This window comes from Vipera berus (genome assembly GCF_964194415.1).
Source record: "Vipera berus genome assembly, chromosome: 1".
In the NCBI taxonomy this organism is placed as follows: Eukaryota; Metazoa; Chordata; class Lepidosauria; order Squamata; family Viperidae; genus Vipera; species Vipera berus.
Window position 1 is genome coordinate 205,305,795 of NC_138202.1, and position 20,297 is coordinate 205,326,091.

The 20,297-nt window shown below is 42.0% G+C and overlaps 1 protein-coding gene across 1 annotated transcript in view; it reads right to left on the bottom strand.

Moving 5' to 3' along the window:
- Nucleotides 1-20,297, bottom strand: part of MCM8 (minichromosome maintenance 8 homologous recombination repair factor) — a 32,250-nt gene that overhangs the window by 937 nt on the left and 11,016 nt on the right. Inside the window, exons 10-18 of the mRNA XM_081340501.1 lie at nucleotides 20,080-20,278; nucleotides 11,391-11,421; nucleotides 10,588-10,728; nucleotides 10,229-10,370; nucleotides 8,269-8,464; nucleotides 6,901-7,120; nucleotides 3,581-3,790; nucleotides 1,322-1,398; nucleotides 816-1,005 (exon numbers count right to left, since the gene is read on the bottom strand). Coding sequence (XP_081196627.1) covers nucleotides 816-1,005; nucleotides 1,322-1,398; nucleotides 3,581-3,790; nucleotides 6,901-7,120; nucleotides 8,269-8,464; nucleotides 10,229-10,370; nucleotides 10,588-10,728; nucleotides 11,391-11,421; nucleotides 20,080-20,278 — 1,406 coding nt within the window. The remainder of the gene's footprint in view (nucleotides 1-815; nucleotides 1,006-1,321; nucleotides 1,399-3,580; nucleotides 3,791-6,900; nucleotides 7,121-8,268; nucleotides 8,465-10,228; nucleotides 10,371-10,587; nucleotides 10,729-11,390; nucleotides 11,422-20,079; nucleotides 20,279-20,297) is intronic.

Sequence of the window (20,297 nt, forward strand, 5' to 3'; positions counted from 1 at the left end):
TTCTTAATGTATCCTGGTCGTATTTAATCTGTTTCATTTTTTCAATTGATTATTTTAAATGTTATGCTTTAAAAGGCAAAAGGCTTAATAGATATCCTGAGTTAAAATGTAGCAAAATAGATTTTCTTAATGAAAATTGGGCAGATAACTTGTGTTCACATAGTAAAATATTGCAGAAAGAATACAGCTTTAAAGGACTTTCGGTTAAAAAGTCTAAACGTTACCACCATCCAACAATAAAAATTCCTAAGCAAGATTTTTTTTGTTATGTGCAAGTTATATTATCAATAATATCAAACTCAAATATTTCTAAAGCAGACATGTCAAACACAAGGCCCGGGGGCCGGGGCCGGACCGCGAAGTGGTTTCATGTGGCCCGCGAAGCCATCCTGGAAACAGTGAGGGAATGGCCCCCACTGCCTTGGCCCTGGCCCAGAGACCCTCCTTCTGCCAGAGACCCTCAGATCTGTCCCACTCCTGCCCAGGCCCCCATAGGCACCCTTGATGCGAAAGATGTAGAGCTGGCCACGCCCACCCAGTAGGCCATACGCACTCTAGCCACGCCCACCCAGTAGGCCACGCCCACCCTGGCCATACCCACCCGGCCCCTTGAGGGCAACTGCAATGCTGATGCGGCCCTCAATGAAATTGAGTTTGACACCCCTGTTCTAAAGTAAAGCTGGAGCTCCAGGGTCCCTTCAATCAATAGAGATACTGGAAGCAACAATAACCCTCTCTTCCAACTGATAACATCAATACCTGATAAATCAATAGCTAATTTAATCCTTCTAGAGGACATACTTATTTTAACTTACTTTCATATTTAATTCATTAGCAACCTGCCGGAGTTGGTGAAGCTCAAAAATGTTGTTATAAGTTCTTTCTGCAACACGATGGAGGGCAGAAATAAATTTCTTTGCTTGTGACCTATTGCTCATTCCAGAACCATGTTGAGAACGCTCAAAATCCAATTTCCCAAATTCATCAGAGTAAGTTCCTAACATACTTGAGAAAAGAGTAAACCAAAATGTACGTCGTCAGCAAGAAAGTAAAATTAAAAATACAATTGCAAATGAGGCAGAGAAGCGTCTTTGAATTTTTCCTTAATCAGAAAGTTTAATAAAAGAACACATTTACTTTATAATTCCACTCAGGTTGTGCTTGGTTTATTGAATGCAAGCTACTATACTTTGGATAATTTTTCAAAATATTTTGATTTATATTTACTGAAAAATGCATCAGTTTGTATATTGTTCAGTTTGCATGTTGCAAGCTCATAGATTTTCATTTATTACCGTGTACTTTATTAAGTTTGTACTACCTGTATTTCATTATTTCAACAACATCCTCGGCATCTTCTTTGGTGGCCTTTTCTCTTAACTCTAATCTCGATCGTGCCTTAAAGAAAAGGAGTAATGCTAATATTATATCCAAATCTCCAGTATTTAATTGGATTAGAAATGGCATGGTTAAAATCACATTCATATTAAAAATAGTTCACCAAATAGGCCACAGTTTGCTTAGCTGGGCTGACACACAATACTAAGCCATAAAGTATGTTTTACAAATCATTATGGTTGAGTTCACATTCCATGTCAAGTCAAGTCCCATGACTGAGCATCCCAATTGTGAAAGAAATTGAAACTGGAAAAAAAGTTACATTATTCAATTTGATTACTATGTTATTGTCACAAGGTTTCTGAATTTTGTGGAAAAAAATTTTTTTGGTATTTTAAAAATGTGTCAGCACAAACTGGTGAATTGCAAATAAAGATTTTTATTACTAAAGCGTTAAAATAAATACAATACACCATTCCTACTAAAACTTAAATTAATTAAAAAAGATTGGAAATGTGTGAGAGAAACCATGCTTTAGCAGCAAAATAGGTGTTCTGCATATACTGTAATAGTCTGTTTTAATCCCCTAGTTTAAAGGACCATACATAGTTGACCTAAGCTTGCTAATTAGAATAAATAGTATTGTTTTTATACCGCTCTGCCTTTAATAAATTCTCATCCATGATTTGATCTTGGATGAAAGGGCAGACTATTTGGCATATATAGTAGTGGCCAAAATTGTGGAAACCTTTTGGGAAAAGTGTATTTTTGAGGTTTGATGGCTAATAGCACCACTTTTTTTGGGAGTAGTACCATAAAATTATATATCAGTGGAAAGATAATTGAATCAAGAATGTAATGCAACATAGTTTGTTCAATTATCTGCACTGTAATTCTATGAAAAGTTATAGCCAAATAACCAGAAAAAGGAAGCACAACCTGCTTAGGTTGATATCAGGTAGCTTTCCTTCATCCGGTTGTAGCCAATGAGCACGAGTGTTTAGACAGCCAATCAGGTGTCATCTTGTGTTGTTTTTTTTAATCCCATTTATATCCCGCCCTTCTCCGAAGACTCAGGGCGGCTTACAATCTAAAGCACAAATCAATGTGCTTAGCAATAGCCTTTATTCTATGTATATGCCTGCTTATTAGGGCAACGAGCCAATCATATCACAGGAGGATTCAGTTATTGATGTCATGTATTGAAGCTGAGAGGAGGACATTTGTCAGTGTGTTATGTGATCGCTATCAAGTTGGTTGGGTTTTGTTTCTTTCATTTAGTGAGCTTGTAAAACGTATTAAAATTAAAGTAATGGTGCAAAGAGTTGACTGATTGCCCAGAAAGCGATGTAAAATAGTATTATTAAGTGAACAAGGCTACAGTAGAAGAAAAACTGGTGGAAACTTAACCAAACGTGGCATTCCTACTATATACTTTTCCCAAAAGGTTTCCACAACTTTGGCCATTACTGTATCACTGATACTTGGAAGAAAGAAATTCCCTTCTTGGGGATGTGCCTATCTGTATTTCAGATGTTCCATCAGTTATAATTCCAAGGTAAATAAGGTGGAGCGACAATTGTCATCTACAAGATACTACAGGAGGCAACTGGTACTGCTCCATAGATAACTCAATGTGAGGTGCTCTTTTTATGTTAGGTTTGAAGGACAAGTTGAGCGTGATGTTGTACTGGCCTCCCTGCTACACAGCAAATGTTTTGAATCTGAATGACCAGTAAGATTTGCTGAAGGAAAATGCCACCTCCAGGGACCTCCAGGCTCAAATCTATTTAGTGATGTTTTCTCTCCTATGGAACAGCTTACTCCAAGTTATCTGGACCACTCCCTCCTTTTTTTTATTTCTATTTCTTCTTTTTGGTGCCTTCAAGTCAATGTTGATATATACACCCGTGTGTGTCTGCATGTATATCTATATATATTGTATATACATGTGCATATGTATAGATCAGATGCCAGTTTATGAATTTATAGCAGGTACTATATATTTCCATAAAAAAATGGTAGGAATGCTGGTTTTCCTCAAGTCACAAAAAAGATTTTAGATTTGATCCCTTTTCAATCTCAGATAGCATCAACATGTGCAATTTAAAATAAACCAGCTAGAAGTCAACGTAAGAAACCTCCACAGTATAGTCTCTGTGTTTTAAAATCCAGTACTTTGGGCTGTCAAAATATACCTACTATAAAATGCTTAGTGACTGTTATAAAATGAAAAAAGTACCTCAGTAAGGCGGATCAATGATTCTAGCTGTCGTGTGGTGATGGGCGTACTATCTGCTCTTTGACTTTGTTGTCTGAGCTCAAGATAGAATTTCTGGAGTATCTGAGCAGCTTCTGGAGATAGTTTGGGATGTACATATTGCCTTGCATAGCCGACATATTTCTTTAACAACTGATGCGGAATTGGGTCACAGTTTTCTCCTGGAATGAGCTAAGAGTTAAAAACACTATTTAGATATTGCAACATTCCATCTCGGCTGGGAAAAATAAATGGCATGAGCAGATAGCAGACAGTAAACCGTGGGATTACTGTGCTTGATTGGCCAGCAAACTTGCCTGACCTGAACCCTATAGAGAATCTATGGGGCATTGCCAAGAGAAAGATGAGAGACATGAGACCGAACAATGCAGAAGAGCTGAAGGCCGCTATTGAAGCATCCTGGTCTTCCATAACACCTCAGTAATGCCACAGGCTGATAGCTTCCATGCCACACCGCATTAAAGCAGTAATTGCTGCAAAAGGGGCCCAAACCAAGTACTGAGTACATATGCATGCTTATACTTTTCAGAGGTCCTCAAAGAAAGCAACATGACACAAGTGAAACCTCCCACCTCAGCCTCAGAAGCACAAAAAAGTCATCACAACACAGGCTGTTGTACATCTGTTACATGTATTCTCACATTGGAATGTTAAAAAATATTGTACAAAAGAAGAAGCAATAGTTAAGATCTGCCTCCCCAGTGCTTTGTCCGCTGGAACTGGCATCTCTTTATCTCTCGCAGAGTGTTTGCGCAAAAGCTTATTGCTTCCAAGCAGAAACTGAACACTTGACTGAGAACTTCCAAGGAAAATTGCTTTTACAAAGACTTCGCTGCTATTTATATGTGCATCTGATTTTTATCCCACCTTTATTACTTTATAAGTAACTCAAGGCAGAGAACATATCTACAACAACCCTGCGAGGTGGTTTTGGCCTGACAGAAGGTTGACTGGCCCCAAATCACTCAGCCAACTTTCAGGCCCAAGGCAGGACTAGGTCTCCTGGTTGTTTCTAGACCAGAATCTTAATCTCATCAAACTGAATCTTTCAAATCTAATTCTGTAGCCTTCTAAAATCACACAGAAATTTCAGGAGGGTTCAGAATATGGAGACTGTTCCTATACCAGAGACAGACAACCCAAGCAGCCAAAAAAAATCTAAGACTGGGCAAGGCTGCAATCCATATGGCATCTGGCTTTCCTACCCTTTGAAAAAGAGGTTTTCTAGCTGTATATATTTTGTGAGGGGTGAAGATAAACTCAGAAAATTAAATCCTAATCAGAACAAAAAATATCTATTGGATATTGCTAATTTCCACTTATTCTTTTCATACAGGTGAAACTCGAAAAATTAGAATATCGTGCAAAAGTTCATTTATTTCAGTAATGCAACTTAAAAGGGGAAACTAATATATGAGATAGACTCATTACATGCAAAGCAAGATAGTTCAAGACGTGATTTGTCATAATTGTGATGATTATGGCTTACAGCTCATGAAAACCCCAAATCCACAATCTCAGAAAATTAGAATATTGTGAAAAGGTGCAATGTTCTAGGCTCAATCAGCTAATTAAGCCATAACACCTGCAAAGGGTTCCTGAGCCTTTAAATGGTCTCTCAGTCTGGTTCAGTAGGAATCACAATCATGGGGAAGACAGCTGACCTGACAGTTGTGTGGAAAACCATCATTGACACCCTCCATAAGGAGGGAAAGCCTCAAAAGGTAATTGCAAAAGAAGTTGGATGTTCCCAAAGTGCTGTATCAAAGCACATTAATAGAAAGTTATGTGGAAGGGGAAAGTGTGGAAGAAAAAGGTGCACAAGCAGCAGGGATGACCGCAGCCTGTAGAGGATTGTCAGGAAAAGGCCATTCAAAAGTGTTGGGGACTTTCACAAGGAGTGGACTGAGGCTGGAGTCAGTGCATCAAGAGCCACCATACACAGACGGATCCTGGACATGGGCTTCAAATGTCGTATTCCTCTTGTCAAGCCGCTCCTGAACAATAAACAATGTCAGAAGTGTCTTACCTGGGCTAAAGAAAAAGAGACCTGGTCTGTTGCTCAGTGGTCCAAAGTCCTCTTTTCTGATGAGAGCAACTTTTGCATCTCATTTGGAAACCAAGGACCCAGAGTCTGGAGGAAGAATGGAGAGGCACACACTGCAAGATGCTTGAAGTTCAGTGTGAAGTTTCCACAGTCTGTGTTGATTTGGGGAGCCATGTCATCTGCTGGTGTTGGTCCACTGTGCTTCATTAAGTCCAGGGTCAACGCAGCCGTCTACCAGGAGATTTTGAAGCACTTCATGCTTCCTTCCGCAGACGAGCTTTATGGGGATGCTGACTTCATTTTCCAGCAGGACTTGGCACCTGCCCACACTGCCAAAAGCACCAAAACCTGGTTCAATGACCGTGGGATTACTGTGCTTGATTGGCCAGCAAACTCGCCTGACCTGAACCCCATAGAGAATCTATGGGGCATTGCCAAGAGAAAGATGAAAGACATGAGACTGAACAATGCAGAAGAGCTGAAGGCTGCTATTGAAGCATCCTGGTCTTCCATAACACCTCAGCAGTGCCACAGGCTGATAGCTTCCATGCCACGCCGCATTGAGGCAGTAATTGCTGCAAAAGGGGCCCAAACCAAGTACTGAGTACATATGCATGCTTATACTTTTCAGAGGTCCGATATTGTTCTATGTACACTCCTTGTTTTATTGATTGCATGTAATATTCTAATTTTCTGAGATTGTGGATTTGGGGTTTTCATGAGCTGTACGCCATAATCATCACAATTATGACAAATGACGGCTTGAACTATCATCTTGCTTTGCATGTAATGAGTCTATCTCATATATTAGTTTCCCCTTTTAAGTTGCATTACTGAAATAAATGAACTTTTGCATGATATTCTAATTTTTTGAGTTTCACCTCTATATTATGGAATTCTGATTTTCTAACCACAGAAGTTAAACATTTACATTTTTTTACACTTTCTAGATTACCCTATGAGGCCAGCAGCTTCAAGAACAGAAAGGATGAAAGAAATAATTCAGTCTCCTGTAATGCTGCAATGTTAAGTTTGCAAACTATGCTGCAGGAGTATCGTATTCCTCTGATCATTCATAACTGTACTCAACTTATCTCAAATGTACTAAATGTACAAAGCAACTTATCTCAAAACAGTTTATCTCAAATGTACTAAATATTTCATTTTTCCCACACATCATCAGCATTTTCTGATGATAAGATATAGTAGGTCAAAACATGAACAAACATTTTACCTTTAATCTCTCCGCCAATGGTTTGTCTGAAAGAACTTCAAGGACTGATATATTTGAATTCTGAGAATGCTCACGAGTCACAGTAGCACTGCTGCATCCAGTCTGTTTTCCATTTCTCATTGCCATCACGTGTTCAGAAAGCAAATGATCATGATCTTCATTTGGAACGTCCAACAGTATGAATACTAAGTCAAATCGGGATAACAAAGCACTTCCCATCCTACATAGAAAAAATAAACCCAATATAGTACTACAGTTCTATCTCAAAGAGCTGAATACAGCTTCAGAATTTACACAAAATTCACACAATGTTATTGTGTTTCCCCAAAAATAAGACCCGGTCATATTTTTTTTTGTTTTTGGACCAAAAGACCCATTAAGGCTTATTTTCAGGGGACATCTGATTTTGCAGCCGCTCGCCCACTCCATTTCCACCGTCTGGTTGCTCACGGCCACAACAGGGCAGGAGAGTATGCATTGCACCAGTGCCGCCGTGAGGCAGGTGGGGGGGTGGAGCTGCCCCACGCATACCACGCACCTGCTTACCTCAGGGGCTGTGCCACTCGGTCCTTCGGCTGCCCCCACCTGTCCATGCTGTTCTCCTCAACTGAAGGCGTGTTCCTCCAGCACTGCCCTCACCTTCTGAGCGTCTGCCCTGGAAAGCCCTGAAAGCCACTGCGGCCGCAGACCAGCAGACGGTGGGAGGGAGCAGGCGGGCGGCTTTGGTGGGTGTCTGGCAGGCGGAGGGAGGCGGCAGGAGAGGCCTGCGCTATCTAGTCATGGCGCAAGCCACAGGAGAGTTGGCAGAGGAAGCAGTGGCTATCATCGAGCAGGTGATCTGCGGGGCGAAGCGGGGGCAACCAGGACCGAAATAAGCCCCTACAGTGGCGGACATAGCTGTTGCACAACAGCAGCAAAGCCTTTTCTTGTCACTCCCCCCCCAGCTCCAAAATGGTGGAGGAGGACCTGGTAAGGCGACCGAGCCCCCCACCCACCCAGCCTCCGTAGCATGGCAGTCCAGCTCGGGAGGAGAGTGAAAGGGAAGAGGCGGGAAGGCAGCTGGGTCATTGAACAGGCGGGGGAGGTCACCAAGCAGGGAGTGGCCTGGCTGCGGGGGCCCTGAGGTAAACAGATGCAGGGTGTAAGGGGCAGCTCCCCCCCACACACACACCTGTTTCACCTCAACTCGTGGCGGCAGCACTGGTACAACGCGCACCCTCCTGCCACACTGTAGCAGTGAGCAACCAGACAGACTGTGGAACGGAGTGGGCGAGCTCTTAGCTAGGGTTTATGAAACAACGGTATTAAAAAATTCCTTTTTTGTCTTGAAAACTATAAAGCAGAACATTTTGAAAATACAGTACTTACTTTAAATTCTCAGATACAGTTTTGGCCTTGTTATAGTGACCCCCAACTGGATTTGCTGCAGCTATAATTGATGTTCTAGCTGGCAAGCTGCAAACAATACCAGCCTTAGCAAGACTAATACTTTGCTGTTCCATAGCTTCCAGCAAAGCTTGGTGCTGGCTCCCCATTTTATCAAACTCATCAATTCCACATATGCCTAAAGAGAAAAATAATTACAAAGCAAGCAAGGCAATTGTTCCACACTGAGAAAACTGGTGATATAAAATCCATCATGCTCAAAATGAAATTTATTCAGGGGAAAATTCAGTACTTAAATGTGAGAATTCTCTTTTTACCAAAATGTAAAATTTTCGTGGTAGGCACTTAAGGTATACTACCAGACTAGTAAGTTCTTGAAATTACTAAATTATGCTTAATAATAAATTATTGTATATATCATTATGCTACATTTTGAACTATACTTTATTCAGAACTTGTATTTTTTTCCAAGATAACATAAATTCCTCGATTCTCATAAAATAAGTTTCTGACAGGATATTTGAATTGAATTAGGCACGTGCTTTTTGCAACTGATAATGGGAAACTCAAAAGAACCAATCATTTCAGCAGTGGACTCCTTTTGATGCTCTCTAAGCTCGGTTGGTTTGCTGGAAGGTGTTTTATTAGCAGACTAGGTAAATCTTCAGTGCTAGAAAGGAGTGTCAAATTCTCAAAATAAAGTAAAATATTTAATCAGCTTAGCTCACAGGAGCACACTGGCTCAGGTGGTTAGGATGCTGGGTGGGAGGTTAGCAAGCCCCCATTCAAGACGAGTGCTGCTGCACGGCAGGGTGAGCTGCCGTCACTCCATTCCAGGGACAAGAGCCTCCACAAGCATCTTCTGGACAGCTGTGACATCACCAGCTGTTTTCAACCCAGAAGCACCTTAACTGTGAGTAGGGGGGCCTTTGCCCAGGTTCGCCTGGTGTGCCAGTTGCGGCCCTATCTAGACCGGGATGCCTTACGTACAGTCACTCATGCGCTTGTGACCTCTCGGTTAGACTACTGCAACGCTCTCTACATGGGGCTGCCCTTGAGGACCACTCAGAGGCTCCAACTGGTGCAGAATGCAGCCGCGCGAGTTGTGTTGGGGGTTTCCCGATACTCCCATGTTACACCTCTGCTCCGTGAGCTGCATTGGCTTCCAGTTGCCTTCCGGGTGAGATTCAAGGTGCTGGTAATGACCTACAAAGCCCTACATGGCATGGGTCCGGAGTACCTTAGGGAGCACCTGCGGCCGGCATCAACTTCCCTCCACCCAGTGCGCTCCCACAGAGAGGGCCTCCTCAGGGTGCCACCGGTCAGAGAATGCCGACTGATGGCCCCCAGGGGGAGGGCGTTCTCTGTGGGTGCGCCTGACCTTTGGAACCGATTACCGGTTGAGCTCCGGATGGCTCCCGACCTTCGCTCCTTCCGATGTGATCTAAAAACCTATTTGTTTGAACAAGCCGGCCTGGTCTGATGGGTTTGGGGTTTTAATTATGGTTTTTAAGTAATTTATTTATTGTATTTGGGCACTATGGTTTAATTTGTTTTTAATTTTTGTATTTTTGTATTTTTGCTATTTATTGCCCTGTTCACCGCCCTGAGTCCTTCGGGAGAAGGGCGGTATACAAATTAAATTAAATTAAATAAATAAATAAATAAATGATACCTCCAGTGTGAAGGGGAGGGGAATTTAGCTCAAAGTATCTGCCTATGTAGGTATTTCTTGCTTTATATGCAATCATCACTACCAGCATACACATTTTACTTCTCTCTCGTCAGACTCCTCCCATTCTCTGTTTCCCAGTGTTTGAAAAGTATATGCCCGTCAGTTGAGACTGCATCTCAAGTTTCCAGTAAAAGGAAAGTTTATGCCGCAACAAATGTGCCCATCTATAGGTTTTCTGGTCCAGATAAATACATTTGAGCACTATACCTTGATCTGCAAGTACAAGAGCACCAGCCTCCAGTGCAAAATCTCCAGAGGAACTCTCACGAGACAGAGTTACAGTCAGACCAGATGTGGTAGTGGCATTGCCACAGACATATACTCCACGAGGTGCAATATTGCACACAGCCTGAGGAAACAAATTGAAAAAGTTAGCCTTGCATATTATGGATCAATTACCCATGTTGATAACATAGCCAATTATATTAAAAAGAATAAAATCCCCAAGGAACAATATACATACATTCTGAAATAACAGGATATCCAGTGCTACAAAATACTATTTAAAACAACTTGGTAGTTAAGCATGAAAAGCAAGCTGTATGCAAAAACAGATGAATCCATACTTGCAACATCTGACTTTTGCCCAGTCCTGGATCTCCAACCATGAGAATATGTGGGTCCCCTCGAACAGGAATCCTATTTTTATCATCCATATATTTTTGGCATCCTCCAAATAGTGCCAACACTAAGCCAGCTTTTACCATCTGTGACACAAGATAGCAATCCATAAAATATTTGCAAGGGATAATTCAATCAAAGTAGTACAAGATCCAGATAGTCTCTATCAATATTTGTAAGAAGCTTCTAACTCTTCAAAAGTAGAAATAAAAATGAAATGGAAACAAAAGTTCAGACAAAAAAAACTCCTTAGTTTCATTTCTTTCAAAGTCTTAAGAAGTGCAGCATCAAATAAAGTCCTCTAAAAAATTGTTACAAAATCTTTTACACCACAATAATGTAAGAACAGTAACAATGTTATTTTACCATGCTAGTCTTAGTAACTGTTATGCAGTTTTTAATTCACGGAGCATTTTAATAAAATAATGATGCATTTTTATAGGCAGCTATCAGGCATATTGTCAATACCTCTCTATATAGTTTTATTAAGGTCTTGAAAAGAGGCATAAATCAGATTAAGTGAGGAATAAAAAACTCATTTTACTGCTGATGTAATATATTAAATAATATTAATAATGCTAATAGAGGGGTTTTAAGTAATGGAAATACCAAACTAAGAATAATCTCATTCACATTTTCTTTGCAGACCATTAAAATATAGTTTATAAACTAGGCCCATAATATATTTTATTTTCTACTAAGCATTTGGAATACAAACCATTGAATATTTCTAATAGAGTATACTTACCTCATGACCATAAATAGTAGGACAGAGAGAGCTAGGAAGAAAAAAAAAGTATTACCAGGTTAAATATAATGGGGGAAAACTATTTAAGATTATGTATCTCAGATCTATTTATTCACAAATGCCGTATAAAGGGAATGCATATGGAGCATCATTCACCTGAATTATGTGGCATGTGCGATACTAATTACGTATGGATGCATACTGGATGACCTTTTTTTGGGGGGGGGGAATTATCCTTTTACGTATACAACTTAAGGCGGCAAACTTATCAATATTCCATTTTCCTCCTATTTTCCTCAGAGCAACAATCCTGTCAGCTGGGTTGGGCTGAGAGTGAGTGATTGGCCCAATGTCACCCAGCTGGTTTTGGGCCTAGGGCCGGACTATATCTCAGAATCTCCTGGTTTCTAGGCCAGCACATTAACCACTACACTAAACTGGTTGTCAGAATCCATTTATATCATATTCATAAATGGAATGTTTCAAACATATCCTATGGATTCTGCCATCTCCCGAAGAGAAGAGGATAGATGTGTATTGAACCGGCAATAGGCATTTCAAAGGAAAGGAGAAGCCTTTTGAACTGGGGAAACAAAAGGGGGGGCTAGCATCTGGCTTTTGTCACGGAAGACAGCAATAAACAAAAGGGTCCTAACTTCCTCTTTCCCACGAGATGGATGATACGAGAGGAAGGATGGGGGGGGCTGACCAAATGGGGATTAAGGGGGGTTAAACCGGGAACTCTTTATAAGGATTTACATCGTGGAACCATTAAGCCCTGTCTCATTTCCTACAACCGAGCATGTCATAGTAAAGATTTATTTTGGACTAAAAACCTGACTCCAAGAGTTTTTGTCTTCCTAAGACGTGGTTTGGGGTGGGTCCTGACATTAGACAGGGCTTCCAACGAAAGTCAACCCGGGAAGAAGAACCTTACCGGGGGACTTTGCAAATAATTATGATGTCTGACGATGAAGCAAGAAGGGAAGAAAGCCCCACGGAGAAGGAGCCTTCCCCCCAGCCGAACTCCCAGAAACATTGGGAAGCTGAGGCATCATATTCCTCCTGGGAGGAAACAGCGGAGCAGCACGAACAAAAACCCCGGTGGTCGATGGGCGTTGGAAGGAAAAGTGAGTGGGAAAAGGCTTCGAGAGAAGTGACCCTGAGACGGAGCGACCACCAACCGGAATGGAACCAAGAGATGGAGAACTCCCTGCACGCCAGTGAGGAAGAGCGGATTCTGGAAAAAGCTATTGACTTGATGAAAACAACCCTGAGCTCACTAAGGGAGGAGAGAGCTGGAAACCACAACACCTGGGGTCGCAACTGGAGGGGTAACAGAAGGAATCCAACACCTGAAACCCCAGGGCTGTCCAATGGAACAGGAGCCGCTGACTCAGCGATACCCACCCCCCCCCAGACCCACAGATGGGGATCGAGATGAGGAGCAATACACTCTGCGGCGCAGACAACGATCCAGCCAAAGATTCCCACCCCTGGAAGCAAAATTCAAGGGGGAGCCATCACGACTGGGATTTTTCCTAACCCAAGTCCTCAGCTACATGGAAGAGTACGGACGGGACATCCCCAGTGACAAAACACGCATCCGAATTGTGCAATCTGCCCTGGACGGGACGGCCGCAGACTGGGTGGTGAACCTGCATGACTCCAACGCCCCAGAACTCAACGACTTCAACCGATTCATGTCATCCTTGAGGCGACGATTTGAGGACCCTTTGGCTGACCGGAAGGCCCGGGAGAGAATCAAGACGGTGAGGCAGGGCAGGAGAACAGTGGCCGAATATACCCAAGAATTCCGAGCCATCGCCAGCAAGCTGAACTGGCCAGAAGACATCCTCCTCAGCCATTTCAAAGACGGTCTAAACTACGACCTGTATGACGCTTGCCTGCCTCGGGGAGACCCCTACCATCTCGATGACTGGTATGTCCTGGCAGAGGAAGTGGAAATAGACCTATTGAAAAGACAACGCAGAGGAAAACCATGGGGCCGCCCGCCACTCGAGCAAACACGTGAGGGGGAAAACCCACCGGCCACGGCTAAAAAATCAAAGGGATGTTTCAATTGCGGGAGAGAGGGCCACCGTGCTGCAGAATGTCGTTCGAAAGCCCCTCCACGCAAAACAGAGGCACCATCTTCCAAAAAGCTGGGGAAGTCTCAAGGCAACCCAAAAGAATCTTCCATGAAGGGGACAGAGGCTGTAGAGTCCACAATTTCTGCCAAAACCTGGGATTGGACTCCGGCCTACACTGCAGGGGCGGTGGACACCTCGGAAGACAGCTCAGAGGGAGAACCTTTGGTAAGTGGACCTCTTCCACCCATACTTAAGACAGTAACTATATTAGCTTCCTCTGCACCAAAAGCCAATGAAATAAAAGCTTTGATAGACTCTGGCTGCATCCGCTGCCTCATCAGCCCAACGCTGGTGGAGGAACTGAGCATCCCAGTGAGGAGGCTAAAACAACCAATCTCCTTCAGTCAATTAGACGGGTCTATAACAGGGGGGGGACCAGCTACCCTAGCCACTCTACCACTCCACATGTCCCTGGGGTCCCATGAGGAAGACATAACATTTATAGTGGCCCCAGGCATGGCATGCCCAATGATTTTAGGACTGGAATGGCTGAAGAAATGGAACCCCGGGATAAACTGGAGGACTGCAGAACTCAACTTCCCAAAAGGGGAACAGGAAAACGTAAAACCCCCAAACACCCCCCCAACCCAGAGGGAGGAAAAAGCAGCAGTGGGGGAAGAGAAGGGGCTAACAGAGATACCGGAGGAATACAGGGACCTGGCTGAGGTTTTCAGTGAGGAAAAAGCAGATGAGCTCCCCCCCCCACCGCCCCACAGACTGCACCATAGAATTCAAACCTGGGGCAAAACTCCCAAAACCCAGGATGTATGCCATGAGCCCAAGGGAAATGGCAGAAATGGAAAGATTCATAAAGAAAAACTTAGAAAGAGGATTTATTGAGCCCGCCAAACCCAAAGTAGCCGCCCCGGTTCTGTTCAGGGAGAAGAAGGATGGTTCCTTTCGTTTGGTTGTGGATTACCGGAACCTAAATACAATTAGTGAATGTAATCTATACCCCCTTCCCCTAATGAAGGATATGCTATCCCACCTATCGAAAGGAAAGATTTTTACCAAACTAGACCTGAGGGAAGCATACTACCGTATTAGGATTAAGGAAGGAGACGAATGGAAAACTGCATTCAACTGCCCAATGGGGTGCTATCAATTCAAAGTATTGCCATTTGGACTGCAAGGGGCCCCCGCAGTCTTTATGCAATTAATTAATGACGTGCTGAGAGAGCACCTATATAAGGGGGTCCTGGTTTACCTCGATGACATCCTTATCTTCACAGAAACCAAAGAGGAACATATCAAACTAGTCAGAGCAGTCCTGAAGAAATTGCGAGCTGCCCATTTATATGCTAAATTATCGAAGTGTGAATTTCATCAGGAAAAAATCGACTACCTGGGATATCGCATATCCCCAGAGGGCATCGAAATGGACCCAGAGAAGGTCAGGGCAGTACTAGAGTGGGCACCCCCCCCGCACACGGAAGCAATTGCAAAGTTTCCTGGGGTTTGCAAATTTCTACCGCCAATTCATCCCTGCATTTGGCCAAATAGCCATGCCCCTCACAAATTTGTTGAAAACGAAGGGGGGGTCACCCGTGAAACCCAGCCAGCCTCTGAAATGGTCAATGGAATGTCAAGCAGCATTTGAGAGGCTAAAGAGACTCTTTTCTGCGGAACCTGTACTTAAACACCCAGATCCCAACAAACCTTTTGTAATACAGGCAGATGCGAGCGACGTAGCAGTCGGAGCCGTATTACTACAAGAAAATGATGAGGGGGCGTTGCAACCTTGCGCATATACATCCAGGAAACTTACAGAAACTGAACAACGATGGCCAATATGGGAGAAGGAAGCATTCTCATTAAGGTGGTCATTATTAACTTGGCGTCAATTTTTGGAAGGAAATAAAATACCTTTCCAAGTCTGGACTGACCACAAAAATTTAGAAGCACTAAAAACGCCCAGGAAGCTCACTCCTAAGCAAGCCCGCTGGTCCCAACACTTTCACCGATTCAATTTCACACTCAAACACTTACCGGGGGGGAAGAACTTCCTGGCAGATGCATTATCCCGCATGCCCCAATATAACAGCACAAGAGTTACTGACTTTAAACCACTTGTACCGGAACAACAACTGGCAGCACCAGTCACCACCAGGGCACAAGAAAAAATGAAGCCGAAGGTAGATAGCCAAACTGGAATAGAATTCAGGAAATCTTTGGAAAGTGATGAATGGTTCCAGAAAAATAAACATGTGTGCACAATTAAAGATGGACTGCCGTGGGTGGGGGAGAAGCTATATATACCTGCCACACAGAGAATCAATTTCATGCAACTGTGCCATGATACAAAATCAGCAGGACACTTTGGCTTTGTAAAAACCTTACACTTAACTAAAAGGCAATTTTGGTGGCCATCTATGAAAAAGGACATAGAAAGCTATGTGGGTAGCTGTCAAATTTACGCAATGGCCAAGAGGTTACAAGGGAAATCGCCAGGACTGTTACAACCAGTGGCGAATCCCTCAGCCCCATGGAAAGAAATAGCCATGGATTTTATTGTGGAACTACCAGAAAGCAACGGAAACACCGTTATCTGGACTGTTACTGATCTGTTCTCTAAGCAAGTCCATTTCATACCTTGCCCAAAAATTCCTACTGCAAAAACATTAGCAAAACTTTTTGTACAACATATTTACAGATTGCATGGGGCACCACAACGCATCATATCTGACAGGGGGGTGCAATTTACCTCAGCATTCTGGAAGGAATTTTTATCTCTGTTAGGAACCACCCAAGGACTGACATCTAGTCATCACCCTCAGGGTAATGGGCAATCGGAAAGGGCTAACTCTGTACTTGAACAATATTTAAGATGTTATGTACATTTTCAGCAGAACAATTGGACAGACCTGCTGCCCTTCGCAGAAGTGGCATATAACAACGCAATTCACTCCAGCACAGGTTACACTCCTTTTCAAGTAGCCACAGGCCAGAGCTTCAACCCCATACCTGATCTAACTCCAAAAGAACCGGTAATTCCAGAACTAAAGGAATGGATTGCTCAGTTACAATACACCTGGCCTATTGTCAGAAAAGCATTAACAGAGGCTAGATTAGCACACAAGACACAGGCAGACAAGAAAAGATCTGATCCCACACCGTTCAAGGTGGGAGAGATGGTATATCTGTCTACAAAATACCTTAAGTCTCTCCAACCCTGTAAAAAACTAGGACCAAAATACATTGGACCTTTTCCAATTAAAAGAATCATAAACCCAGTAACAGTTGAATTAGAACTACCTAAAAATCTTAGACGAATACACCCAATCTTTCACTGCAGTCTAATAAAGAGAGAACAACAATCTCCCCTACGAACAAAAATTCCACCACCACCACCTCCCATCATGGTGGAAGGAGAACAACATTTCGAGGTGAAGGAAATTCTGGATTCCAGGAGACATCATGGAACAACTCAATATCTAGTGGCTTGGAAACACCTCCCCTCCTCAGAAAATGAATGGGTCAGCAAACACCACGTTAAAGCACCAAAGCTGCTTAAGAGATTTCATACAGAATATCCAAACAAACCGAAAAAACATGTTTTTTTTTTCTTCTCTTTTCTTTTCTCCCCCTACAGATGGACACATCTTTCTTCTAAGGAGAGCGGACTGTCAGAATCCATTTATATCATATTCATAAATGGAATGTTTCAAACATATCCCATGGATTCTGCCATCTCCCGAAGAGAAGAGGATAGATGTGTATTGAACCGGCAATAGGCATTTCAAAGGAAAGGAGAAGCCTTTTGAACTGGGGAAACAAAAGGGGGGGCTAGCATCTGGCTTTTGTCACGGAAGACAGCAATAAACAAAAGGGTCCTAACTTCCTCTTTCCCACGAGATGGATGATACGAGAGGAAGGATGGGGGGGACTGACCAAATGGGGATTAAGGGGGGTTAAACCGGGAACTCTTTATAAGGATTTACATCGTGGAACCATTAAGCCCTGTCTCATTTCCTACAACCGAGCATGTCATAGTAAAGATTTCTTTTGGACTAAAAACCTGACTCCAAGAGTTTTTGTCTTCCTAAGACGTGGTTTGGGGTGGGTCCTGACACTGGTTCTCTCATATCAAATTCTATAGCCTTCTAAAATCACATTGGCAAAGGGTTCAAAGTTTGAGATTATTACTAGACAGAGGAGACCCAAGGCAGCCAAGAATACAGGAACATGCAAGGCTGCAATCTATAGCATCTGGCTTTCCTATCCTCTGAAAAGTTAAGTTTTCTAAAATTCTAAATTACATATTGTGGGGGTGAAGAAAAACTCAGAAAATTTAAATTCTCATCAGAACAAATAATATCTACTAGATATTAGCTACTCTTTGACAGGCAAATAGAAGTAGAACTGTGGCAAAAGAAAGCAAATATAGTACCAACAGTAATAGGCACCACCTACTTGTGTTCAACACCACTTGAACACAATTAGGACCGACAAACTCCCTATCAGTCAACTGCAAACACAGCTTTAGTTGGAACAGCTTGCATCCTGTGATGATACCGTATCTTTAATACCATCAAATAACAACATCTGCCTACCCCTGTTCCTTAGAAAGGACTCCCTAAGTGGATACTAATGCCAAATCCAGTCTAAAAAAACATCTGGCTGATTATAATAGTAGTAATGACATTTTGTTGCAATGTTTTTAACTATTTTAATTTTACATTAAAGCCACCTAGAGCCTTTTAGAGTGGGTAGCTATGCCAAATCTAATAAATTATTATTATGCCATTGAAATCAATTAAAGTTATAAGTAGGTGTGTAAGGCTTTATCTTTTAGATTAGATAGGATTTCCGGCACATGAATAAATGTTTACTCGTTACACAAAAAGAATTCTTGCACTGTACTCTTACTTAGACTATCCTTTTAGATAACAAACAAGCCACAGAAATAAATCATTGTAGCCTAGAATTAAATCTATTGTATACTGAAAATAATGCTTAAAAGACAGAGTGGACACATATAACCTTTATAACCTTTTTAAGCATCATGCTTTGTCCATAATGGTGTTTGTGATGTCATAAATGGTATAGCTGACATCATCTCCTACATCTGAAGCTTTTCAACAGTGCTATATTTTGCCAGCAGCGCAGGTGATATTATCTGCCATTTCCTACGATGCTGTTAAGAACTCAGAGTAAGAGCCCTTTGCTGCATTTCCATTGGTTCAACAGTGTGGTAAGACAGTTTCCAAATATTTATTGTCAAAATTATATCTTGCCTTTCATATGGGTGGGGAAAGATGTAACATTCCCTATTTTTCTCAACCACAACAATACCAGTGAGAAAGATGGAGTTAGCAGACAATGATTGGCTGCAAGTCACTTAAAAAGCCGCAAGTGGACTTGAGCCTGCATTTTCCCCAGTGCCAATCAAACAGCTTAATCAAACAGTGCACCACACTGGCTGTCAATAGTTCTCTTATTTTCATATTTAAAACACCTAAATTTTCTTGTTTTGCTGATTTATATAATCTTATATATCTGATGGATGTGTTAGGACTGATCCCCCATTATTGTTAGAACCTCTTTTTTTTTGGAGAAAGTTCTCTTGCATTAAAACAGAATTACGATTTACTCTCATCAGGCACCAACAGTAGCACTTACTAACTTCATCTGGCTTGGAAACTAAGCAAGATCAGGCTTGGTTAGTAGTTAGATGGGAGATTGCCAGGATAACCCAGTCCTGTAAGCTTTATTGGGAAAGTGAACAACTGCTCATGAAGAAGGAAAAGGCAAACTAGTATTGTGCAAGGCCAACTCCGTGGGTGTGTTACCAACCACTTGCGCATGGGTCACAAAAAGACTAACTTATAGTCACACTGAATTTCCTGACAATGGTACTATCTAATTATTCTAGGCTCTCATCCTGGATGGGGACTTTCTACATCCTGTTTCTCTAAGCCCTATTTTCAACCCAGTTCTAGAATATCCATAAAGGAAAATATTTGCAGCTCAGGGTTGAAATGAGAGGATCCTTGGTGTTCTCTGAGCTTGGTTGTTTTCTTGCAGACATTTCATCACCGAAACTAGGTAACATCATCTGTGCTATCAGACCAGTTTGGGTAATGAAATGTCTGCAAGAAAACAACCAATCTCAGAGAGCATCAAGGACCTTTAAGCTCTAGAATACCCAGAAGGAAAAAGCATAAAAGGATAAATATCATGTGCAGAACACATTAGATATTTTAATTGCTTTGATTGCTTGTTTTGATCTGGATGTTTAGAACATTATGACTCCTACTGAACTAAATGCTAGAGGCAACTTGTGGTTACTTTTTCATGAATATCAAGAATATCTTGTAAGGGTCCAATCTGATACTTTTTTCTACAAAATCATTTTCATGTTTTGAAGATGTTAGGAATTCAGACACATTTAATAACTGATGTTTTACAAAATGTTTTTGTTATACAAAAGATCATGTACTCCAGACATGTGTGAATACTCAAAAGGGTTAGCTGAAATGGGGGGAGGGGGGGAGATGCAAATAAAAACCACGGGCTTGCAATAAATTACATACCTGACAAGAAGCTTGAACAGATTCTCTTCAGCTTGTATTTCCTGGACTGCATAAAGATCTTTAAGTGAAAACTCCATGCATCCTTGCTGGTTTAATCCATGTTCATAATTCTTGATTTTCTGGCCTTTTGTATTACTGATAGAGTTTGCTTCAATGTATAATAGGAAGACACATTTATCATTTTTATTTCTTGATGTTCCTGTTAAAATATCAATAGT